At 42.1% G+C, this 18,945-nt stretch overlaps 1 protein-coding gene across 3 annotated transcripts in view; it reads left to right on the forward strand.

Annotated features, from left to right (window-relative positions):
• Window positions 1-18,945, forward strand: part of SLIT3 (slit guidance ligand 3) — a 499,513-nt gene that overhangs the window by 284,838 nt on the left and 195,730 nt on the right. For all 3 annotated transcript variants that reach the window (XM_065643840.1, XM_065643839.1, XM_065643841.1), the window contains one exon: window positions 16,303-16,374. In XM_065643840.1, coding sequence (XP_065499912.1) covers window positions 16,303-16,374 — 72 coding nt within the window. The remainder of the gene's footprint in view (window positions 1-16,302; window positions 16,375-18,945) is intronic.

An 18,945-nucleotide genomic window follows, 5' to 3' on the forward strand; every position in this document is an offset into this window, starting at 1 on the left:
AGATACAAAACTCAATTTAGCAAAAAACCCTTTTAATTTATTATTGTTTTGTCTCACTGGGTAACTTAAAAACTGAGTGGTGACATGGCAGTTGTGCCATGGGGACAGGACAGAAAGAATTACGAGTCTCTGTTGGCAACTTAGGTGGAGCGCTTTCCTGGTTTTATATTGTAAAAGTTGTTTTCCCTCCTGCTTTACAGTGATAGCCAGAGGGAGTGGAGCTGGAAGACGTTTTATTCATTGCAGATTTTCTGGAAAAAATATTCCCAAACCCAAAAGATTTTATCATACCAAGAGCTAATCTGAAGAGCACCGTGGATAATGTTCTATAAAGAAGGCAAATGAGTTCTTGCTGTATGGAGCTCGTACAGAATGATTTGGGGTTTTCGTTTTTGTTGGTTATGTTAATTGTTGTAGGTCTTTCATGTAATGTCTCTGAGCCTGAAAATCCTCTTTCCAGGCTTTCCCCTGCTTTTTGAAATGAATGAGCACTGACTCCGTCATTGAGTCTGTAGCAACGAACTACGTGTGCAGGAGTCTGCCATTCAGCACTGGGTGTGAAAGATCGTGATAATTCACTCTCAAGTAATGGTGAAGTGCAAGTACAGTCACCCGAATATCCATGGCAATTATGCCGTAACTTCCATTCCACATGAGCCCTAAGTATTTGATATTATTAAAAAACAAAAGTTCTTCAGCTCGTAAATAGTAAACATAAATGAAAACACAACACCTTTCTGGCTCCAAAATCTTAAAGCGCAAATAACAGATTTCTTAGAAATTAAAATGGTTCCATCAGTGTTTGAATAGAACCTTTTCTCTCCAAACATTTCTACCTCGCTTTTCTTCCTACCCCACACCGAATGCCCAGAACCCACAACTACACATGCCACACTCTGGCTTTTTCCAAACTTTTATTCGGCACCGAGTTGCGTTCTCAGGACAGAGTGCGATCTATCCGACCGGTCGGTGTCTGCATCCCCCGCTTCCAGTATGTTCCTGTCACAAAATATTGCGTTTCATAAAAAAATGAATAATCTGTGCAATTTCTGATAGAGTTGTCATGGATGAGTGTGCTTATAATACACACTGCCTTTTGTCCTGGCAAACTTTTAAGAACTTTTCTGAACATGAATTGTTGTTTTGTGCTACAGCCAGGATTTAATTGTTCCTTTGCTTGTCTTCTGTATGCTGAACGCTCAGTTCTGTAGTCAGTTTTATTTATTTGCAAAACGCTATTCTGGGCATGTCTTAACTAGATAGAAGATTTTATTTGTTTTCCCAACCTGGAGAGTCAGAGAGCAAAAGTCATGACATAATTCTAAATATATGAGATGTCATTGCTTAACGAAAGCCTGAAAATGCCACACAAATGTGACTTCCTCCTCTGTTTTGCTGGAAATTATGATTGGTTGAGGCAATCAGGATCAAATTTGAACTCTGTCAATTGCGTTCCTATAACTGATACCAAAGGACCTAAATACAATAATGAGAATGAGATTTCTATTTAAAATGTTGTGTATAGCTGTTTTACTTACGCATATTTGAGCACAGCATAATTTAAATGGTTGGATTTTGGGGTTGGTTTGGTAGGTTGGGGGTTTTTTGGTGTGTGTGTTTTCCCCCAAGGGTAGAAGTTAGCTCAAATATATGTAAATGAGCAAAACGAATTCAAAATCTTTAGTTATTTCATCAGTCAGCATGTGCTTAATACGTGTCATAAAAACAGAACTGAAGGGAGTAACTGTTGGCAGTAGAAGAACAATTGAAGTATTTACCAGTTAGGTGAAATACAAGGAGTCTGGCTTTTCTAAGAGTATCTCTAGTTTTCCAGGTTGAGCTTGTATCACAGGTAGTGATGCCAGAGGAAGAACAAAAGTCGTTCTGATGCACTCAGAGTATACAGGTGGACAAATGATAATTTCTGTGTCTCTTTACTCCATTCCTTACTAGACCGTCCAGTAGTTTATGCCCTTCCCATTCTTCCTGTCTCCTGCATCACCGCAGGTCTTTAAGAGAGGGAGAAATGCTCCCGATGAACCTGGCTGCTGCTATTACAAGCTTTTTGTTAATTGAATCAGTTGGAAATAAGATTAACTACAGAAATGCCTTTTTCTAGAGAACTTTTAGAAAGCTACTGCACCCCCAACGGACCCTAGTGAAATGAGATGCATAACTAGCATAAAGAACTGATGGAGGAAAGGTGGGGTGCTCAATAAAAAATGGTTTTATTTGTTGACACGTGTTGGTGGGAGATCCGGTGTCATTGCTCAAGATATGGAAGAGAACTCTGAGAGAACCTCTGTTCTGTAACATCTTACAAAATGTGAGGTTGGAAGTACGGCACGGTGAAAGCAACACTATCCAGATGGCACCGCTGTGACAGGCTTTCTGTCAAAGAGCAGCTGAGATAAAATAAGAGTGGGCAAGAGAGGGCCTCTGAAAATCACTGGTGCCTGTTACAGATGTAATGTAACTCTCTCTTTATGGGGAGAATATATTTGCATAAATTCATTGATCAATGATTTTGCTAATCCTGCAGTATTCCAGGCATGTCCCAGCAAATTGATGAACGTTTCTATCAGTCCTCAGTGCGGATAGCTAATTATATTATGTATTTAGAAAAGATGGATTTTTCCTCTCCTGGAGCATACGTAGTAGTTGAATGCTGTGCTCATTCTCCTTTCCTGCTCCCATTAGGCTGGAGAGGTTTTTTTCCCTTTAAGAATAGCCTGGAGCTGTGCAGGCTGCAGAACCTATCAAGATAAGAGGAGTGCCAGGTTCGAATTATTAGTTTCATGAATCACTGACCAATATGCTTTTTGAGGAAGCCTGGGTTTATGGCTTGTGTGGTGTAAGCCCTTTATTGGTGCTGCAGTCACTGCTCCGAGACTCTGAAGTCACAACTTCAGGAGACAGAGATTTCTGGCAAACCTTCTCTCCCATGATATTAATGGTTTCATTTGCATGCTCTGCTCATCTTGTGACCTGCCCTCCCTCCCCTTTGACTAATATAGTTTCTTCGTCAGTAATATAAAAGATGTAGAACAAGCATTTTGACTGTTGAAAGTCAAATGAATGTGAACGACCTAATCCAGAGGACACTCAACTGTATATTTAATGCAGATGTGCAGCTTAACACCTCGACCAAAAGCTGAGCTGAAGACTATGATGGGAATAAAACTCCTTGCGGATAAAGTTGAGGTGATGACAGAGTTCTTGAGGGACAGTAACAAGTACAAGGTAGATGAGCAGTCATTTTATGCCGTAATTTGGAATTAATTGTTTATGTGACTCCCCAAAGCAACTGGATGACGATGCTGCAGTAGCTGGATGTAATCCCGTCGGCATTAATAAGGCCTCTTTGGCTGGGGGTGAAGGCTGCGTGTCTGTGTGGCACAGGCTTCTGTGCTCTCCGTGTCAAATACACCGGCACATCCTCAGCCTCTCAATGATCCTTGTGAGTCCCTTCCAACCGAGGACATTCCAAGATTCTCTTGGACACCATTCGGGGTCCAGAGCTGGTGGTGAATGCGGGAACTCCTGCTTGCTCTGGGGTCAGTCACCACAACGGCAAAAAACCCGACGATTTCAAAAAAATGTTTCAAAGCATGCGGTGGTTACCTTCTTTTCTGTGCGCGAGGAAAGATATTGTTTGTGACCCGCGGGGATATAAAAGGTGTGTCTTTTTCAGAGGTCGCTTTTGTCCCTCTGCTGTGCCGGTACAGCAACACAGACAAAGGCTCTGTGCCGGAGCCAGTCGCTTTGCAAGAGAGGACTCAAAAGTCTCATTTATCTGGTGAGAGAGAGTATAATTATGATGGGAGCTCTGTGTACCAGAATTGTTGGTTTACCACTTCAAGCATTGTGTCAGGTATTTAACCTTAAACTGCAGCTTCTGAGATCGGGGTACTATAAACTACTTATTATTAGCATTATTCAGTATTTTTAGCTGGGACAATAATACTGTATCCGTAGTAAATTAGAAACCAAAAGACTAATATGTAGGGAATTAGCTTTCAACTGAAGTAGGTAATTACATCTGCACCTGAAAAAAGCGTAGTTAGAAACTGCCTCTGTTCTAAAAATCGAAGTGTCTTTTCCTGCTGTTCACAATGTTATGCATTTAGTGTAAGTATATATGTATGTAAGCATAGATAATGAAAAGAGAAGGTATGTTATGTTTAAATCAGGAAAATTAGTTTTTTAAACTTTAAAAAGAAAGGCATATAATTAGTGTAAATTAGTCTTTATGTAGTGTATCCAATTCTGTGTTGAAGAAAAAGAAAATATAAGAGCTACATTAAGGATGGAAGTATGAAACATTTTTAAAGTAATTTGAAGCCAAATAATCACAATTTCTATGTTAATTTAGTTATCATAAATGAAGCAATTTCACGTTAACTGGTTTGATACTTTTGAAGTAGAATTACATTTCCCGAGTTTCAGTTTTGGGGTGAATAATGCCGATGCATTGGTTTAGTATGGATGGGTGATGGCTGGCCACGCTTAGGACATCTGCAGACCCTTAGAAACAAATTTTAAAATGCTTTAAGTTCATCCAGAACCCTTTGTTGCGGTATATACCATGTTGCTCTTGAGCATTGTAGAGATACCTCAGAAAATAGCTTGGTCAGTTGAAAGGGCATCAAATGAGGTGGTTGCGTCAAGTCATTGAAGGAAACAACCAACACTAGTGCCAGTTATTTTTTAAATTCCACATCTTCACAGTGCCGGGTGGTGTGAGGAATCTGGGGTTTGCGAGCACCAAACTGGCTGAGGTGGGGATTTATTTGAGGGTAGAACACAAGAGAACATCGTGGAAGACAAGCTGATGGCTGTGCTGAGAGGATGTCGGAGCATGTACTGAACTAGGTCTTTGTTCACCAGGTTGGGAAGTTGGATTTGCTTTTGCGTCTTTTACCATTAGAATCTTAGATTGTGTCTGTCGCCCGAAGTGCTTTTTTTTTTTTTGGGAGAAGGGAGGGTGGGAGAGCAGCTCTTGCTCATGGCTTGCGGCTTTGGACTTGGCTCCCGTGATGGATGTTTGCCGCAATGCAGCATCTCTGCGCCGGGGCTCGGGGGCCGCCGGGAGCCCCGCTGGTGCAGGAGGAGGTTGGGGCTGGGCGGGCTCTGGGGAGGGGGTAGCCCCCGCCGCCACCACCCGCGCTTCCTACTGGCTCCTTGGGCAATTTCAGTGGTGTCTTAAAAGGGTTGGGTCCATTTTATCTGCGAGACACCCCGTCTTCCCGGCCACGGCTAGGGCGTTAGAAATCAGGTGAGGCGCTTCAGCTAATACTTAGGCTGAAACTGTTAGGATAGACCATCCTTAATGGTAGTTATATTTTCTTTTGTGTGCATGCAGCTATTACGGGGAAGCAGCCATGCATGGAGAACAGTTGACTCCTTTTATTTAGCTGCTACTTGCGCTTGTAGAATATTCACGAACAGATCATGAGTGCTTCGAATTTTTTTCTGTATGTATTTTAATTTCCGTTTTTTCCCTCTCTGGACTGAACGCAAATGAAACACTGTGAGTATTTGCTATTCAAATTGTTATGGTTTCTTAGCTGTATTGCATACGCATGCATGCATATAAGCAGGTATTGCAGCTTCTCATGGGCAGGTGGTGTTTGGGAGAAGTTTAAAAATTGCAAAGATATGTGTTTTTAAACATATTGACCTTTTCCTTGTGTGATGCGTGCAAACGTTGTCTAATGTATTGTTAGAAGATAAAGTCAACATTTAATTCCTGATGGAAAGCAGATCCCTTTCTAGCTTCACCAAGAAACGCGTAATTGCCCTTGTCTAGGAACTACGTGTTGTCTTTGTTCTTTCAAAACATTTCTTTCCTCTATAAATGTAACTGTTCTTTAAGAACTGTTCATACGTGCAAGTCTAAATTCACGGAATGTGTATGTCCCGCGTTCCCAGTTTCATTCATGTGGATTTAAATGAGCCTATGTAATAGCCTTAATTTCCAGCATGTATGGATTGCAGGTAGGGCCATTGCAGACTGTTAAAACCTAAAATTATTCCCGAAATATGGTCTGCGTCTCTTGCATTTTGAGGATGCGATTTCGGCAGCAGAGGTGAAGTTCCCTCTTTAAAAGATTTGCTTCTTTTTCTTCCTCCCCTCTCGAAAGCAGAGGGTTGCCTTTGTGGTTCCGTGCCGCAGCGGGTCCGCTGGCGCGTTGCCGGAGCCATGGACGGTCTCTTCCCGCTGGGAATGCCCATGGCCGGGGGAGCCGAGGGGCTCCTGGGACCGGGGGCTGCCCCGGCCGGGGCGACCAGGGCCGTTGTTTCGCCCACAGGAGCGGGTGGATCTGCTGTTGGAGAGACACGGAAACCCAGGGCTCCATGGATGCCAGTCGCCTGCTGCCTAAAAGGCTTTTGTAAAACCTTTCGCGCTGGCGCCCAGAGACTCCGGCTGAAGCGCTGGTTCTGTTTGTTGCCGTGTGGGTGCTTGGCGGGCAGGGCTGGGTTGGCCGGCTCGCCCCTCCCCGCCCCGGCGCGGTCCCGCGGGCTGTGCCGCATTGCGGCACTTGGGAGGTGGCAGCAGCCCGGCGCGGTGTCTGTCCCAAAGAGCTTGGGTATCGTCACGCAGCCTCTTACAATGCGCGCACAAGTCCATTTTTTGTCACTTTCTCTAGCTCTGAAAAGACAACTAATTTCCATCTGCCGCTTGGAATGGCTTTTCTGTTCCTGGGTATGTTACGCCGACAAGTATGAATAGGATATGTTCATTATCAAAATAGAGGCTTTTACCGTGAGGCTATAGCATTAAGGTCGCAGTGTACTGGGGATGAGACAAATTAAAACATGGTTTTGAAGAATGATGCTGTTCCTTTCTGATCCAAATTACATCAGTTTCTTTAGAATTTCTTTTGGTGGAGTCCTGTAAGAAAACTGCAGCGTTCAGCTGACTGCATGCGGAAGCCTCTTACCTTGGAAATGTCCATCACGAAATGCCTTCGGACTGAACAAATGGCCAAAGTTGTTTGCTCCTTTCAAATTATAGAGTTGGACTGTGTTAGTTTGAATTGGATGACGTTTATAAGACTGCTTTAGCTTCAGAAAGGACTGAACAGAAACAACCGTTCAGGCAGGAGTCTGAGAAATGATTTGTCTTGCTGAAGTACTGATGCGTCAAACTGAAGGTTTGTATGATCTGACTCTGTCTTGTTGATTCTTTTTCATCCTTTCCATAAATACACCCTGGTAGGCTTTCAGACTGCCGTATGCCTTGAGAAGCCAATCGACTTTCCATTGATTTTGGCAGGAGTAGCACAGAATTCATAGACTACAGTACCTGACATGCATGCGCTTGGGTAACACCAAGAGCTGTATTTGTGAAGAAAAATATTTATACAACCTAAAAAAAAAAAAGAAGGTGTATCTATTTAACAATTAATTTATATTAAAGTAATACAATTCTATTGTTAATTTAATTATATTAATTCAGGAAACAAGAGGGTTTTCAATGTGGGTGAGTTGAAATACAATAGAATTATATTTTTGATCGCTGTAGCTGCCGTGAAAATCTGGACCTAAATAAGTAGATCGCAGGGACTAGATTCGCTCCCTGGTGAAATCAGCAACAGGATTGCAATGACTTCAGTGGACACTGGTCTGGGTATTATGATAACTGGACTTGTTCCCAGTGGTTCTGTATTTTTTACAGCTAATAGAGGTGATTTCATAGTGTGGGAGAATGGTATGTCTTTTTGTACATAGAAAGGAGAATTCTTTGAGGGGAAACGGTAAGACATTTCATGCAGGCCCATGTGAATGATATTCTTGGCTTAACATCTAACAAAGTCTACAACCTAAATGAACTGTGTACCCTTGTTCTCTGTATAACCTTTATTATATTTTATTTCAGCTTGACTTGGCTTGGCTTCTATTCTGTTCTTCTATTTCCTACTTTATCTCGTTTTAGCTTATTTTATTTATATGCGTGTTGGTATAACTAAGTAAATTCGGGCATAATGATGCCGATATGCACATACAATGTAAATGCAGGGCTAAAGATAACACTAGAGAGGTTTCAGCATCAGTCACCGGACACAGACCTCCAGAATCCTTAATTTTGGTCCTGCTTGTATACATACAGTACCATCTTTGATTGTACAGACCTGTAGGATTTTTTTTCTGGCCTCTTTCACTCATTTGCACCGATTCCTAGTTCTAATCTCTCAACCCAGATAGCTTGCCCGGCCTTTTTCTCGCTGCGGGTCCTGCCTTGCCCTCTGCTCTGCTCTCAGCCTCAGCTCCTGCCCTCGCCATCCCCGAGACCCCAGCCAAGACACAACCCGGCTCTAGGGAAGGTTAGCGCAGCAGTTACAGGACTTAAGTTAATATGCCCTAAAGTTATCGCTACAGGCAAATGTGAGTACCCTGGTTATTGCTGGGTGGCAAAACAGGAAAAAAAAAAAAACAAAAAAAAAAACAACCAACAACAAACAAAATATTATTATTGCAATAACCTGGTTTCCCCAGAGCCTGAAGTTTTTGAAAGTAATCTCACTCCCCTGAGCAGAGGTCGGGGGGGGGGGAAAGTCTGCCATGAACATCTGGCCTTTATAATAAGCTTAAATAGTAAAAATCTGACAGTTATACGCAAATTAAAATCAGCCCCAGAATGGGAAGAATCAGGCAACTGTAGCAGTAAACACTGCTGGCAGTTTTGTGCATAATTCCTTGCTAAGCTTATTTATTTTATTTTTTTCATACGTTTCTAAAACGAACATTTTCTTTCCTCTGTAACCTTGAGACCAGTCATATTTCTAATGTCAGCTTCCCAAGTAAACAATTCTAGAGCCTCTCATGTTGCTGTGACGAGAACATTTGTGAACCCATCAGCAAAAGAATAATACTAGTACAGAAACCACAAATTGGCAACTAGTTATTTATTTCTGTGGATTTTACGTGTCACCTGGAGACTATTTAGAAGATTATCTGCCTGGGCTAACATTGTGTTTAAAAATAGCCCTTGTATAGTGCCAACTCATTTCAGAGTTGGGTACAAATATTGAGACAAAAACCCAGCTGTTCTTGCTTTTGCTGCTAATTTGCGGTGTCAGATCGGAGCTCTGCTGCTGTACGTCACTGAATAAGGCCCCTTGTGAGATCATTATGTTTTCTAACGGTTGAGAGTAATGGATTAATCAGTGCAGCATCAGTTGCTTTCATGACGTGCCCACGCCGTAGTTTTGGGCTTTAACCTTAAACGGTCCGTGGGGAGATCAGAGGCTTGAGTACAAGAGGCACCCAGGACTCGCCAAAACTCCCAAGAGACCCAGCTGAGATTTGGAACTTCCCCAGCGAGCAAATCTGGGATGCCGTGAAAGTCGAGGGTGAGGGCTGCGCTCAGCGCTGAGGGACAGAGTGCCAAAGCCTCTTTGCTTTTTTGTTAGAGGCCATGAGAAGCAGTAAATATTGAATTTAATGCAAATTCCTTCTGACCTGTGTGAAAAATAGCTCTTTACAGCTATTGAAAATACAGTTTCTTTTACCCTACAATCTCCAAGTTAATGACGAACATTAATTATGGCAGTCTGTAGAACTCGAGTCTTGGTTTTACTACTAAAAATAGAGTTAGATTCACTTTTTGGAATTGGTGAAATGCCCCTGCTGGTTAGTTTTATTAGGTGGTAGGGAAGGGCTGGAGGGGGTCTGAAGTTGTCCTGTGTTGTCCCAGCCCAGGGCGGGACCATCGAGCCCCATGCCCTTCCAGCGGGGGATTCGTTCAGGCTTTCATCTCAGGCTTCCATTGCCGATGGCTGCACGCTCTGGAACAGCTCTCGTCTGTATTTTGCCTTTTCTTATTGTAAGAAACATTCCCCTCATATCTAATCGAAATTCCCCTTTCTGAAATCTAAACCTGTTACTGCTTTGCCTAACCCTTTTGGAATATCGGGAATAGAGAACTTCTTTTCCATTTGCAGTGGCTTTTTACGTAGTCGGAGAGAGGTGGTATGAGGAGTAAAAGCAATATGAATCTGCTAGCATAGCGCTCTATGCTCCTGTCACTGTCAGTTTTAAATTTTGCTGCTGTTGCAGTCACCCATATTCATCTTTCATCTCTATTATTTCAGACAGACCCCAAGATCCTCTTCTTTAGGTGCATAAATACTGATGGAGATGTCTAATCTTGCATGGATTCAACTGTGTCAGTCCACAGCAACACTGTGCAAAGGTTCCTTCACCTATTTTTATTTGCCAATGCTCCACTTCACCCGAATCTCTGGGGTCTTGGAGAAGTGTTTCTATCACTGCCGGGGCCAGGCTGTTGTGTTCCCTTCTGAGCTCCACTGGCGTCCTGGGCTGAGCTGCTCAGTCCTCCTTAGCATCAGTTCACCCACTTCTGAACGGAAATAATACTATCAAGAAAACTATTTACATGAGAGGCTTAATTATGCTTGGAGATGCCTTGGTTAAGTCTTAATAAATTTGCCAGTCTCATTTACTGGATGTATAGTTGCACTGGGGATAGGAAGCCTGGAAACCACGGTGGTTGTGGGAGAAGCAGTAATCAGGGAGCATGACAGTAATTCGCTCTTGGGAATGGTACAAGCCTGCAGACGCACCATTTGTAGCTATCCATTGCATGCACAGAGATAATAATCTTGCATTAGGCCCAATTACATGGTGTTATGGCCACACAACACACGGATTACACACAGAGCCGAGGCGCAGCCTGTGATAAAGCCGCGGTGTAATTGGAGGAGACAGCAGGAAACGTCAGACGTGGCAGCGCTACCAGCGCCGCGGTGCCTGGGCCGGCTCTGCCCCGCCAGCCCCCTTGGCTTTTCCGCTCCAGTTCAGAGTCTCACTTTCAAAATATAGATTTATCACAGAGGGAGGTAACACGCAGCACCTTGTTCTTTCCACGGCGTGTTGGGAGAGGTTTGAGCAGGACAAGGCAATGAACATCATTGTTTAACATAGAGTGAGTCCCAGAGATGCACAAAAGTGAGTGCAGCCAAATGAGGACTGTTGTTTGCGGGATTCCTGCTATCAAATCGCGTGTGCTAGAAGCCTGTAAAGCATCTCTAGTGCCCAAACGTAAAAGGCATTCAAAACCAGAAATATAATAAATGAGCAGGTGCCTCTTCAGATCTCTGTCTCCATTTACCTGTCAATAAATGTCTCTGATTGTTTCTTTCTGAGAATTTTGCAAATGCTGCGATGTCCTGTGATCAGCCAAATGTGACACAAAAGCAGCCTCGCATGTATCAAAACCTTGAATGACCAGCACAGCAGACCCCTAGTAACTATGGTAGATGCTTATTAAAGCTTGGGGAAACGTGTTAATCAAGAATATAATCTACCGTATCATTTCTCAATTTGATTAGCTGCAGAAATGGAGTGTGAAAGTAAATCAGTCTCTGTTACCATCAAAAAACAAAGGACATCTTCAGCATACCGCTTGGTCTCTCCTTCCACCTTTCATTTCAGCCCACTCGGATTGTAAACAAGAAGTATCACTGTGGGTATTGTACTGATGCACAGCTAGTAATTTATATGTACATGATGAAAATGCCTTGTACTTAGAAAAATGGGCATTTGCATCATGGTTTTTCCTCTTGCCAATGATAAAATAGGGTACCTTAACTTTTTTTTGTTTAAGCTGGGATGTAGCAGGTGGTATTGTCATCAGTGTTATGTGTTTAACAAAAACCCAAGCCTCCTACGTATTGTCCAACTTGAAAGGTGACTGGAAAACATTAAGATGGTTACTGTTTTACAATGTACTTATTGAAGAACTACTTGAAGAAATTAAATGGTTAATATTTCAGATAGTTCTGTTATGTCGTATGACTTTTTCTGACATCATTGCCAGAAGATCCTTTGGGTTCATGTCTTAACTGGAACAGAGCGGGCAGATATATTCTAATGAGAGTAGAATTATTTCAGATTAATAAGTCGCCAGGCATTCTGATATTCATTATATACTCTAAATTATATCGTTAATTGAATTCCAAGTAAGAGAAGCAAAACCTCAGTGTACTCTGTAATTTACGGAATTGAGAGTGGTTGACTATTGAGCTGACAGCCTGGGATTTCTGCTCTCTGAATTAGTCCACAGAACGTGAAAGTTCCTGAGTTTTTAAAATAACATACTCGTGTTATTAGTAGGGTTCAACATTTAAATCCTGTCCTTTTTGTATTTTCCAAAGTATCTTCCTTAAAAATTGTGTGATTTCATTCTAGCATTAGGACTATAATTATTTCTGACTCTCGTCTAGTCCTGAACACCTGTGTTCCTATTCAGGAGGATGGATAAATGAGTAAAGAATAAGGCATAAATGTTATTTTAATAAATACACACATGACAGTACTTTCTATAGGTTAATGACTAATGTAATTACATTGAGCCTGGAATAAACTACTCTTTGTCAGGGAACTACAGTGGCGTACATGAATTTAGAGTAAGTCAGAAGAGAACAGAAATGCAACTACATGTAGTTAAATTTGCACAAAAAGTTTGAGGAAGGAGATAAGTAATTGTTTTCAAATTGTGACAGGATTGCAGAGTAGAGCACTCTCTCCTTTAAAAAATCTGACTAGTAGGGGCTATAAATCATCTTTATTCTTCAGAAGGAAGCAAGCAGCTCCATGCGTGCCTCTAACCACTCTGGGCAGGGGAGTGAGGTAGCAGAGCAGTGCCTCTGGGGTTGTAAATTGAAGTCGGTGGGGCTGTGACGGCTGATAGCAGTGGAGGATGTACCACCTCGAAGATTGCTGATCCCACGTCCCGTGTCTTCTGAGCAGTCCTTGGAGGATCCTCAGGACTGCTGCAGTCTGCTTCTGCTTAGCTTGCAAGATCTGCCAAGGATCACGGCCCAAGGTGGGAGGTTTGCTGGCATAAATAATATTGTCTATAACCTCCGTGTCCTGATTCAGCATTTTGGATGTGAATAGTTTACAGGGAGAGGACTTCTAGCTGCGAGGACAGTGCTTTTTCAAGGGACGAGGGTATATTGAGTTCTGGAAGAGGCGGGAGGTGTAAGGCTGGGGAGAACCCAGCGGAATACAAGTTTCCCCATATGACGTTGGAGGAGTCAGAAGATGCTGGAAGTTTTGTGTTTCTCACAGCTTCCTGGTGTTTTGTGCCTCTGTTTCTATGGATTTGAGTCTTAGTTGGATCAAAATGAGACCGGGGCCTTGGTGCAGCTAGCAGATGACTGCAGCAGAATTTAGTGTTTCCCTTCATGCGTCAAAAGCGCTGCTGTATTGTGTGTCAGGACACGTACTCTCAAAAATCCTTGCTGGAAAGGCTTCCTGTGCACGTCGGAAAGGTTTGCAGAATGCTTCTAGAGTGCACCTCTGCCTGAAAATGTCCCCGCTCAAAAGCCAAAGAGGTTAAATTCCCCCAGCTACAGCCGGGCTGGAATGCAGACAGTTCACTGTCAATTAGTGCCCTTTGCAGTGTTTGGCCTTCTTTGTTCTGAAGTAATTGCTGTTATCATAGATGTTTTATTGCCTTCATTATGGTTAACATTTAAATATCAATGAAATAGTATGCTACTAAGTCATCTGCGCAATAGCTATCTGCTGGAGTTATCCCTGAAATTTGTGTTGAAGGAGAATATTAATTCAGCACTGGCTTAGGATTCTTAGAAGGAGGGTTATATATTTGTTAATGAATTATGGGAAACCTTGCTTACTAGGGGCAAACTGTGAGCCATTTTGTGAGTAGAAATACTGCGTGATTGGAATAACGCTTTGTCCGTTAAACAAATATTTTAAGAAATTTTAAAATATTTTTGAACCATCGAATCGGACAGTGAAGGCTGACCTTTCTGCATCCAGATGAAGGATTGCGCTGGGCGACAGGGATGTGCTCTGTGCCCTCAGCACAGCAGGAGGGTGGCTGTCACGTCCTGTTCCGCCTGAATCCAATCCACAGCCTTCTGAAATCAATAGACAGTCTCCCTAGAATTCCTGCGGCTTCCACGGACTCCTGTAGTGCCGTGTGTGACCTGTTCAGACATCAGCTATGTATGTGATTTAATTTCTGTGGGCTGACTTTACATGTGGCTTTTATTTATCAGTGTATACCTAAAATCTTCCAACCGAGTGCATAGCTCGTTTTTATGTAACAGGCAACTGAGGCAGACAGTGAATTATATTTTTATGTTTGCAGAAAAGAAAAATGGTGGTCCAATTAGAAATTCCATTTGTGAGCCCTGTTTGAGCTTCCCAACATACATGTTCAAATGGAAATGGCAAATAAATATAGATATTGAGGGGTGGGTGTGTTGATGTAGATATGTATGCACCCTTATAAGAGGTTTAGTTCGCTTTCTGAAATTGTTGTATGGCTTCTTGTGGCTAACTGTCCACAAAACAGTTTGGTTTGCAGTATATTCTTCTTCATCTTATCCAGTAAATTTATAATAGGCTGCGTTCGAGCCTTTGCATATTGAGAAATTGAATACACAAACCCATAATTTTGTATAACAATTGATCCCAATGCTTAGCTATGTGTTTCTTGTCCGATTTTTGGCAGCATCGAGTTTTCCAGAGGATCTGGAATTAATATCAGCTATTATGCTATAAGCCACAATGCACTGAGCCCTACAGCTCTTATCAGCCTGGTGTGTGAACACGCGTGCCTTGCCCGACAGATCTCTTGCAACAGACCTCACACACAGATTCCAGATTTGCAAAACGTTGCTTTCACGGCCATAACTCCCTCTGCTCACAGGTTTGGAAAGGAAGGGTCATTTTGCTCTGTCGGGTGCAGTTTGCTGTCCCGGGTATGTCAGCCCCCAAGCTGGCAGCAGATCCACGGTGCATCCGTGTGCTGCAGCGCTGCGCGGACGTGCCGGCTACATCCCGATAACGCCGTGGTGCTGTTGTGTCCTGCTGGGATGCACTGCGGCAGCAGCACAAGCACGTTGCTCCGTGTCAGAGCCTGTCACACACCTCTCCTGATGTGCCTGGGCATAACCGTGTTACCCTGCAACCTCCCGGCTTTGCCGATGTGCCCGCGTGTGTTCCTGTGTACCAGAAAACAGTCTTAATAGGGTATAACCTGATTTAGCTTTAATCTGCGGATGTTGTAGATGGTGGTTTTGCCAAAGATTTCTAGGCAGAATTGTAAAAATGTTTTTAAATTGGCAGATGATCAAGAGGGCTAGTTAACTTCTGTAAAACACCTCAAGAGCTTTTGATTAAATGTCCTATGTAAATACGTAACATCGGAACAACTAAATAGCTCCAGGAAGGGTGATGTGCCTTTAGGTTGCGGCAGCAGGTGTTTTCTTCAGCACATCCGGATGCACAGAAGCGCTGTGTTCTGCCCAAGTGCTGCTCCTCTGTGCCAAGCGGAGTTTGCTTCGTGCCCCGGTGCTGCGAGCCCCACGCGTCTCCACGTGGGACACGGAGGCATCACCCGTCCCATCAGTTCTCATGGCAAACTGGGCCACTGCGTTTGCAGATTCGGTGCACTTGGAGGATGGCAATTATGCCCCGTTGGAGTGCTTTCATTTCCTTTGCCATCTTGATAAACTTTATAGCTTCTAATTTGCTAGAGAGTCATTGATATAATTAGGAGCTACATAAATGGGAGCAGCGCACTCAGCTGATGATAATCGAGTCAGTTCATTTTTCATAAGAAGCGCTCAGGGGGTCCCTACCAGCAGCTGAGAGCATTTTCTCTTTAAGCTCTCTTAGAGCAGCAGAAATCCTTTACATGCCTTCATCATGGCGTGTTTTATTACGATCCGTTCCTCTACCCATATATTTTTTCGTAAGGAAACCAAAGAGAGGGTATGCATCCATCCGTGGGTTTTCAAAAGGGCGACGGGAGCTGTCTCTCCGTGGAAGCTGCTGTGTTAACGAGCTGTGAGTCAACAGCTCTTGTTTTGTGTGAGAGTGAGCGCTTTGAGCACAAAGCTTTCCCGTCGCGGTGTGCGAGTTTGATGTTCCTCTGCTCAGGTTGCACCCCATTTTCAAGCAAAGCGGCGGCTTAAGCAAAAAGTCTGGGTCTGTTCCAGTAGTTGATTAAAAACTCATCTCCTGTACCCTTAGTACTCAGACACGGGAAATAGTAGCCTTCATCCATTCCTATGCAGCCGATAGTTGCTTTGTCCCAACAATATCTTTCATGATACGTCACAATTGTCAGAGGTATCCATCAGTGTATCTTACTGCTTGCAGCCTGGCAGATTTATTACCAAGAGTTTTAGCAGCTTCTTTCTGTAAATAGTGTGTTGGTGAAGAAATGGAAATAATTGTTTAATGTATTATTCTCTTTTCTCTCTCTTTTTTTTTTTCTCCTAACAGTACTCTCAACAATAACAACATCACCCGCATTCCTGTTACCAGTTTCAATCACATGCCAAAGATCAGGACTCTGTGAGTACTTTCTTCAAATATAATCATAATAATAGTGGTGTAAGCCAACTCTTTGGGTATTTGTCGTCTTGTGATGATCTTATTTCAGTCTCTCTCTGCTGTGAACAACTTGCCCTGCCCTCGTGGGGACAGCTGAGGCCACCCGGACTCGGTGCATTTGCAAAATGTAGCCAAAGCCTATCAAAACCATTTTCCTTGAGCAAATTATTCCTTTAAATTCCTTTAGGGAATACATAACTTCAGGAAAAGTCATCTTTTTTCCTCCAAAATGTCAAACTCAACCAAGAGTATTCAGTCCTAAAAGCAAAGAAAGGGAAACAGTAGCTAGCCTGAAAATTTTCTATGGCATTGAAAAAATGAAATACTTCAAGGATGCTACATATGCATAGGTAAAATCTTAAAAAATTAAAATCTTAAAAAAAAATTAAATAAGTTAACAGAACCGAAGAAAAATGGCTCTTACTCATGACAATCTATGTAAGGTAACCTCTGATTTAAATTTACATTCTTCATTAAATGGTGACATTTATAGACTTAATGTAAATAATTAAATGGAAATTAGATGTTTACGTTTTAGAAGAAAATGGATAAAGAAGATAAAGGTGTAGGATTACAGTTCCTGGAGTTTTGCCTTTTCTCATTCAGTCACAGAGGTCCAGAAAATTTGCCTGACTTCTTCACATTAGTCAGTCTTGTCTGTTGCCGGAGCTCAATGCCTTCTGCCATCTTCCTTTTAGTTTAATTTCGGAGATGGCTTTGTATGGAGCTCTCTGGAGACTTACACTGACTAATCCCCCTCTGCTGTAATTAAGAAAAAAAAATGAAAAAAAGGACAAAAAATTAAAAGGAAGGAAGTCATAAATAGGATTTATAAAGGGAAGCTTTTATATTGAATTCTGAGAGCCACGTTTTATAGAACATGAATGCTGACCCACTCTAAAAGGATTTGCTGGAAATTTAATTTAGGGTCTATGGCTAAAAGGGCACCTTTACAAACTTGCATTCATATTCATTCACATGTTTTGTAAAGGTAGTTTCATCAATATCAAGCGGCAAGTTTCAGTCTCAAAATACTGCCAAATAACGTGCAGTACCCTTCTTAGCAGTTCAATATAGGAATTAAAAAATCCTATATTGACGGGTGGAAATACAGGAAGACGGTTTTGTTTTCTGTATTTCCTTCCATCTATTTCAACAGAGGCAGAAGAGTCATCAAAATAGCAATTAATGTAAGATCAATAGAGGAATCAAATAGCATTTTGTAATTTTTTCTGCTGCTCCTTCATATTAAAATTTCTTCCTCTATCCCCATGTCATCTTAGCGCTTTTCACAATTAATACTTTATTAATTATAACTATTAATAAGATAAGGTTGCATAGCTACATATTACTCAATATTTTCTGAATATCTTCTATTCGGAATTTAGGCTAATACTGTTTTGATTTAACCAAGTTTTGTGTAAATTGATAGTAATACCCTAACAACTCACATACAGCTGAGCACATGTAAAACTGGTCCATTTTTGTTCACCTCTGTATAATATTTATCTTCATATATGATTTGGGGAAAAAGTTAATATTGTCTCTAGTTTCCTGAGCTTTATTTCACTTGATAACTTGTTTCTCCCGCACTGATCTCCAACCTCACTGAACAGTTTGCACGACAGGAGAAAGCTGTCCGAGGCATAATGCCTGAATCGCATCTACTATTTAATCTCTTGGTGGTTGATGCAAATTCAGTCCAAATGGATGATGAATGATGCTCATTACAGTTTGCTGACTCTCCTGTTCTCTTAAAAAACGGTCATCAGTTTGTACACCTTCTCAAATAGCTTCACACTTAAACGTGGGGGTTTTTTAGAAGCCCTTGAAGGGAATCCTTGGTCTGAATGTTCGTTCAGCAGGGACCAGCCCTTTGTCCCCTCCAGCGTGGTGTGGGTGGTGTTGTCCCCGTGTGTCCCTTTTCCACACCAGCGAGATCCGTTGGCAGGACGTGTGGGGCTGCTCGTGCCGCAGCTGCATTTGCTCTGCTAGCTCTGTGGATAAATAGCTTTTTCTTCATGGCTCTCAAAACAATCTGCTCATTTGAGAAGAACAGAGAAGGAAAAATAAAGAGTACATTAAACTTGAGCATGACCTCTCAGGGAAAAAAAAAAAAAAGTACTAGTAAGATTTGAGGCACTTGAAGAATTCTTTAAACAAATCAGCTCTTCTGTGCTAACCTTTTTCATTTGACTGTCTTTTCTGTTGCTAAGTTTCATTGATCTTTTAGCCTTGATTGGAGGTGACAGGAATTAGTTTTTATTGATCTGCTTTCCTTTGCTTGAAACAGCTTTATTTATGTTAAAGCCTGTCCCCCATACTTATTTGCTTAATGGTAAGTGTCCTGTTGTCTCTGCATGTGTCAGTGACTGCTGAGATAGGTAATTGCATAATTTCTTTTAATTTTTTTATTTAAGGGTAAACTGAAAATGTGCCAAACCACTTCAGTGCTTTTCTTGTTCTTAGGGAATTGGTGTATTATGCTTTTGAAGTACCGTGAAAAGTCTTCTTGTGGCCATATTCATTAAT

Source organism: Caloenas nicobarica, chromosome 13 (genome assembly GCF_036013445.1).
Source record: "Caloenas nicobarica isolate bCalNic1 chromosome 13, bCalNic1.hap1, whole genome shotgun sequence".
Lineage (NCBI taxonomy): Eukaryota > Metazoa > Chordata > Aves > Columbiformes > Columbidae > Caloenas > Caloenas nicobarica.